Source organism: Mus caroli, chromosome 17 (genome assembly GCF_900094665.2).
Source record: "Mus caroli chromosome 17, CAROLI_EIJ_v1.1, whole genome shotgun sequence".
NCBI lineage: Eukaryota > Metazoa > Chordata > Mammalia > Rodentia > Muridae > Mus > Mus caroli.
This window is the reverse complement of record NC_034586.1, coordinates 4,445,578-4,452,523: the sequence shown is the minus strand read 5'-3', so window position 1 is coordinate 4,452,523 and position 6,946 is coordinate 4,445,578. Positions and strand designations below refer to the sequence as shown.

At 48.5% G+C, this 6,946-nt stretch overlaps 1 protein-coding gene across 1 annotated transcript in view; it reads right to left on the bottom strand.

Annotated features, from left to right (window-relative positions):
- The window catches only part of Slc22a3 (solute carrier family 22 member 3), an 87,976-nt gene extending 81,525 nt beyond the window's left edge, over positions 1-6,451 (bottom strand). Inside the window, exon 1 of the mRNA XM_021186320.1 lies at positions 5,574-6,451. Coding sequence (XP_021041979.1) covers positions 5,574-5,987 — 414 coding nt within the window. The 5' untranslated portion in view covers positions 5,988-6,451. The remainder of the gene's footprint in view (positions 1-5,573) is intronic.
- Between the last annotated feature and the right edge of the window lie 495 nt (positions 6,452-6,946).

Sequence of the window (6,946 nt, the reverse complement as noted above, 5' to 3'; positions counted from 1 at the left end):
TGCAAAATAAAAAGGTTTTGTAATTACTGGTCATCATTTATACAAAAAGTTAACTCAATTATGGGATTTTTGACAGAAGAACTAGCTGGCTTCAGTTGTTCAATGTCTGTAAAACCTTACTCCCCCACTAGAGCTACAGACCTAACATTCTTCCCAAGAATGAAAACAGTTACAACATCTGACTTCTGACAGGTCTACAGAGCAAAGTTAATAAAAGAAAAAAATCAGCACCACACAAACCTACAAATCACATTCTCTGACCAAACCACAATGAAAAAGAATGCAAAAATTTTAAAAGTCGGCTTAAATTAGTTTAATAATAAGCCTCTAAGAATAAAGTATGAGTCAAAGATGGAATAACAATGAGAATTTGAAACACTAAGAATGGAATAACAATTAACATACACATCTTATGTTAATATTAAAGGGCAGATGTGGTGGTTGGAGCAGGGAGAGTGGATGAGGAGGAGCAAGAAGCAGCACTATAGATGAGAACAGCAGGCAGGAGTAGAAGCCTGGAGTCCTCCGAAGGACCGAAGGACCGGGGGAGCAGGTCACAGGCTGCAGAGGAGAGCTAGTGTTTATCAGAGACTTGCGGGAGGATGAGCAGAGGAAAGGGCACAGGTCACAGCGAAGAAGGAAGGCAGGGGTGCAGCTCTTCCCCCCAGCAGAGAGGGCTGATAGGAGCTCAGGGGCAATGTCATAGAGGCACGGATAATAGCCTTTCTGGACGTTCTAATTTCTCTTTCTTTCATTCTCTTCTGTGGTCTTATCGTCTTGGACCAGGAGCACCCTATATTCTCATGTGTGGGAATCACAGGTTGAGAGAACAGACTTTGTACTTCCTCCCTCTACAAGCCTCCAGCAACTTAGGTATGTGAAGAATCAATACAGAAGATGCCCTGTGTTCAAACACAGCATCCAGATGACAGGCTGGTCTCATTTATTTGGTTGCTACAGCGACATCAGAGGCTCTGAAGTCACTGTACCTATGGGTACGACTCCAGGGTTCTTCCTTCCCCTCCCCTTAGGCATCCATCTTACACTGGGAAAAACCCATCGACACACAGTAAAGAGGAGACAGTGATACAGTGGAGGGGAGACGATACCATAATTGAGTATTTACAGAAATAATGCAGCAGATGATCAAGATACATACACCAATGATCAAGTTAATTCTGAAAAGAAAAAGAGGGACGGTGCTAATGACCTCACACATTGAGATGATACAGTAAGACCACTTCACTCCAGTCAGAATGGCTAAGATCAAAAATTCAGGTGACAGCAGATGCTGGCGAGGATGTGGAGAAAGAGGAACACTCCTCCATTGTTGGTGGGATTGCAAGCTTGTACAACCACTCTGGAAATCAGTCTGGCGGTTCCTCAGAAAATTGGACATAGTAATACCAGAGGATCCCGCAATACCTCTCCTGGGCATATATCCAGAAGATGTCCCAACCGGTAAGAAGGACACATGCTCCACTATGTTCATAGCAGCCTTATTTATAATATCCAGAAGCTGGAAAGAACCCAGATGCCCCTCAACAGAGGAATGGATACAGAAAATGTGGTACATTTACACAATGTAGTACTACTCAGCTATTAAAAAAATGAATTTATGAAATTCCTAGGCAAATGGATGGACCTGGAGGGCATCATCCTGAGTGAGGTAACCCAATCACAAAGGAACTCGCACAATATGTACTCACTGATAAGTGGATATTAGCCCAGAAACTTAGGATACCCAAGATATAAGATACAATTTGCTAAACGCATGAAATTCAAGAAGAATGAAGACCAAAGTGTGGACACTTTGCCCCTTCTTAGAAATGGGAACAAAACACCCATGGAAGGAGTTACAGAGACAAAATTTGGAGCTGTGACGAAAGGATGGACCATCTAGTGATTGCCATATGCAGGGATCCATCCCATAATCAGCTTCCAAACGCTGACACCATTGCATACACTAGCAAGATTTTGCTGAAAGGACCCAGATATAACTGTCTCTTGTGAGACTATGCCGGGGCCTAGCAAATACAGAAGTGGATGATCACAGTCAGCTATTGGATGGATCACACGACCCCCAATGGAGGAGCTAGAGAAATTACCCAAGGAGCTAAAGGGAACTGCAACCCTATAGGTGGAACAACATTATGAACTAACCAGTACCCCGGAGCTCTTGTCTCTAGCTGCATATGTATCAAAAGATGGCCTAGTCAGCCATCACTGCAAAGAGAGGCCCATTGGACTTGCAAACTTTATATGCCCCAGTACAGGGGAACCCCAGGGCCAAAAAGGGGGAGTGGATGGGTAGGGGATTGGGGGTGGGGTGGGTATGGGGGACTTTTGGGATAGCATTGAAAATGTAAACGAGGAAAATACCTAATAAAAAATAAATTAAAAAAAAAGAAAATCTAAATGTATATATATACCATCACATGCATGCCGGGTACCCACAGAGGTGAGAAGAGGGGTTTGGATCCCCTTGAACTGGAGTTACAGCTTGTTCCAGCAGCCATGTGGTACTGAGACTTGAACTTGCTCTGGAAGAACAGCAGTGCTCCTAAGCACCAGTCATCTCTCCAGTCCCCGTACTTCTTTCTAAAGTGCCCATTGTAAATTAGAGGCACTGCCTAGGCCAGAACTGTGGCTTGGAGAACTCCAGCACATACAAAAACTCAATGATATGTGCAGCAAACCCTTAGGGAGGCAGTGTTAGGCGGGCACTGTGGGGTGTAGGTAGGAGCGCTCTACCTAGTTGGCCTGTATCCTAAGACAAGTATACAGGAATCACAGCAGGCACTTGGAGGAAGAGGAGGCAGCCTAAGAACAGAGCAGTCAGCACTCTCTTCAACAGATCGCCCACATCCCTCACACTGACCTTCCTTTTATTTTAGAAGAAAAGTGATGGAGAAGCCTTTGGTTTGTGTGTAGAAGCACCCTGAAGTAGAGAGATGGTCTTGTTCCTTCTTGATGCTAGCAAGGATTCAAAAAATCCCTCCATCAATCTTAAAGCTAAAGCATCCAGTGGGTAAGGGCCCTGACTCAATGTCTGCACTCTGTCAGGTTTGATTCTGCCCAGTGTCTAATAAGGAGATGAGGTTGAAACCCAGGCAGAGAGGTCTACATTGGCAGGGTTCAACATAGGTAGAAAATCCCCTAGCGTAGGGGAGGTGGCTTGGAACAGGCCTACAATTGACAGTCAGCTTCCAACTCAACTCCCTGGAATTCCTTCTAGTTGCTCTGAAGGTGTCACAAGGGTGGATAAGTTCCAAGTGACCTACACTCCGTGTTCACATCAGGATAAGGATCTGTCGCACCAAATGAAGTCACAGTTTCCCTAGCAGCCAGCCTGGCTTTGTTGTGTTTCAGATGCCACAAGTGAAACAAAGGATGTGTTGACTAGAGGACCATCATAGTGACACAGAACTAAGGTTGACCATGGCAACCTTCGTGACAAGATGGGACCCTAGCAGGGTCCCCTAATATCACCAGTCTCAGCTCTTCCTTCTACAAAGGACAATCATACCCACCCCCTTGCTTTGGTTTAAGAACAAAGTATCATAGGCAGCCTGTAGACTTCTACCTCCAGCTTCTCACATGTATAGCCTTTGTATATCAATGTGTGGCCTTTGTATATAAATATACTCTGTTTATAACACTAGCTAAAGCAGGAGCTAAGGGTTTTGTTTCATTACTTTGACAGTATTTAAAATAACAACACTGATTTTGTTCATATTCAAAAATCAAAGAAAGCACTTCACTTGGTACCCTGTGAGGTTCCTGTGAGATTCTGAGTTACTTTGGGTGGTGGGTGGGGCTTCCAGAACACATGGAGAGTTTCCACCTGAGAGCAACACACGTGAATGATGTGCCACGGGAAGTTAAAATTATTTGGGGTTTGGAAAGGAAATCTTTCCAGGAGGTTTCAAAACCTCAGCAGCAGCTTTAAGGGGGGCATCCTAAGTCACACTTCTGTTTGCCCCCTGAAGATGGCTGGTCATTGTTCTGTGCACACCGAGCTGTCTGTCCCCTGCTAATGACAACAATGGTACGCACAGGATGAGAAAGTTACATGATAGACAGAAGCCAAATAGCTCCCTAGAGACCCTGTCAGGACCATCTCCTGACTTCCCGCCACTCTGTACCGTGTTTGAGAGTGGTTACTCTGACAACGTCCTATCGGCCCTGGAACTCCAGCATATTCCTGAAGCACCTGCCAGACTATTTGCTCACAGATATCTATGATCCTCTTCTTGGATACCCAAAGATCACCTTCAGTCATGCCAACCTTTCTAGGGTGGGTGTGCATTTTGTTTTTGAAAGTTATTTTTTAATGTTCACTTTTTAATATAGTATATGCATGCACCCATGCATGCATGCACATTGGATGAGGGTGCACATATATTCTGATGTGTTCACACATATGTGTGTATGTGGAGGTCAGGGGACAATGTCTTGATTTTTGAGACAAGGACTTTGGGATTTCACTGAGTAGGCTACCACGCCCACATACAGCCTTACTAGAAAGAACAGCTTCATGGAGCTGTGTCCTTACAGAAGGGGCGTTTCTGCTCCTGATAACACGTTTCCCTTGTTATCTAAACAGGTGTTTTGGACAAGGACTGAGTTAGAGACAAACGTGTTTCTTTCTCCATTTACCTGAGTACACTCAGTCATCTTACAAAGGTTAAGTAGAGCTATGACGATAGGTAAAACTCAGCCAAGCGGTTCCTCTGTGGACCAGATGCCTCTGAAGCAGTTTCTGAACTGACTTAAAAAGTGAAAGCTCACAGCCTCACCACTCACAGAGTGGAAGGATGCAGAATCAGTTAGGGTCTGAGTGAGGGAGATCCCCCAAGAGCACAGGGATTGGCCCTCTCCTCTTCTCTTCCCCCCCCCCAACCCCCGGGCTCCAGCAGCCACCACAGTAAATGGGGAAAGATGCCCCCTCCTGCTGCCGTCCTATAATTTACTAGCAGGAAAAAACATAAACTGTTGTCCAATATTATTCCAGCTTTCCTGACTTCTCTTAAATTGCTGCTCTTTGTCCCCAAAGCAGTTTTACCAAAATTATTGCCCGGGAGAGCCTCGACCTTTGTCCCCTACATGTCAGATAACCATTTGGACACTGGAAAGAAGTTGCACTGTCTTCAAGAATCCGAAGTCGATAACCCCCTCTCCTGTGCTCCCTGGAGAAAAGCCAACCCAGGCATGCCAATGTAGTCGAACCCCACCCACCCGAAGGCAGAGAACTCCCCAGCCATAATCTCCAATCACTGTGCCAACATATCTCAGTGACAACCGTGGAGGCAGGTGCATACGAAGCTTCTCCAAGTTGGCTTCTAGGAAAGTTTTCCTTTTTACCTAAGGCCAGATCATCTCTTAGCCCGTTCCTCCTATGACAGGGTCATAAATAAAGGCTTTCCCAGGATTTGCAAGGCAGCACTTGCAAGCATGGTCCCCAAAGGTGGTGGGGTCTCCAAGTCATGAAGACTCCAGGGACCTAGTCTGGAGACTACCTTCTTAACACTGGCTGTATGACAGGAGATGGTGCACAGAGTCAGGCTTACCTGGCTGACGATGGTAGAGTGGGTCTCCACATAGCGCCAGTCACCGCTGCAGGGCACCAGAGGCGCGGAGCGGTTGGGGAAGGCAGTGAGTGGGTCGCAGCTGAGCTCTGAGCTGGTATTAGTGGCTTCCAGCAGGTAGCGGTGGCAGTGGCCTTGGCCGCGGCGCTCAGCTGGGACGTGGAGCTCCGGTGTGGTGAGGTTCCACTCCTCCTCGGGGCTCCAGGCGCAGCGCTCGGCCAGAGCGGTGGCGCGCGGCCCGCGACACCAATAGTAGTCGGGCTGGCTGCCCAGGAAGACCACACCGACGAAGAGGAAGGCGAAGGTGACACCCGTCAGGCACAGCAGCAGGAACACGCGCCGCTGGAAGCGCCCGAACTCGCCCGCCTTCCTCAGTGCCTGGTCGAACGTGGGCATGGTGCGCCCTGCCACCCTGCGCCCTGTCGCTGCTGCCCGGCCTGAGAGTGACCCGCGGGCGCCGCCGCCCGCAGCTCTGCACCCGCCGCCCCCGCCTCGCTCGCTTGCTCGCCCTGGCAGCCCGCCTCGGGCTGCTCCTCCTGTTCCAAGCTCCCGGCCTCCTGCCCGTGCGCGCCCGGGACCGGAGTAAACCCGGAGAGCGGATTGGGGTGGTTTCACAGTAGTGTCACTGTGCACCAAGGGCCCGGACCTGTAGCCTGCCCCAAAGGGACACCCCAAGTTCACTGACTTCCAGGATCACCCAGACTCGCTGGACTCAGGACTCTGAAGACTCTAGGAATAGGCTCCAGTGCTCTTAGGCTGCAGGGGCCCAAGCCACTGTGCTCGCAAAGTGACAGTCAGCCAGCTCCAGGAACAGAGTTTCATACCTGCACCTGCACCTGCACCTGCGTCATCACATTCCTCCAGCTCTGGGTGGGATGATGGCGAAATAGCAGAGACAGACTGTTACAATTGGACAGAGCGACAGCCCACAGGGCTAAAAGATTTGCTTAGTCCCAAAGTTCAAAAGGAGAAGTCAAGTCAAAGTCCTTTGCATATCCCCGCATCCCGACTCTCTCCGGAAAACAGCGGTGCTTAGTTGGTTTGAATTCATCATCATAGTGTCTTCCTTGCCCCTCAAAAATCTACAGAGCCTATAGCATGTGTGGTCTCTGTCGTTTGGCACAGCCGGTTCCCAATCAGCTGCCAGGCTGCAGAGCGACCTGTGATAGTGCGCTCTACATGCGGATACTAAATTCTCCATCCCGCTCTTCTTCCGGTCCTCACCTCGTGCCATCGGCCACCCTTGGCTAACTCTCTCAAGGGATCCAAAGGGCTCAGATTTGAATGCTAGAGCCAGGCTGCCTTGCTCCAGCATCTCTCACCCTTACTACTCAGGACGCTGAGAAATCTAACTG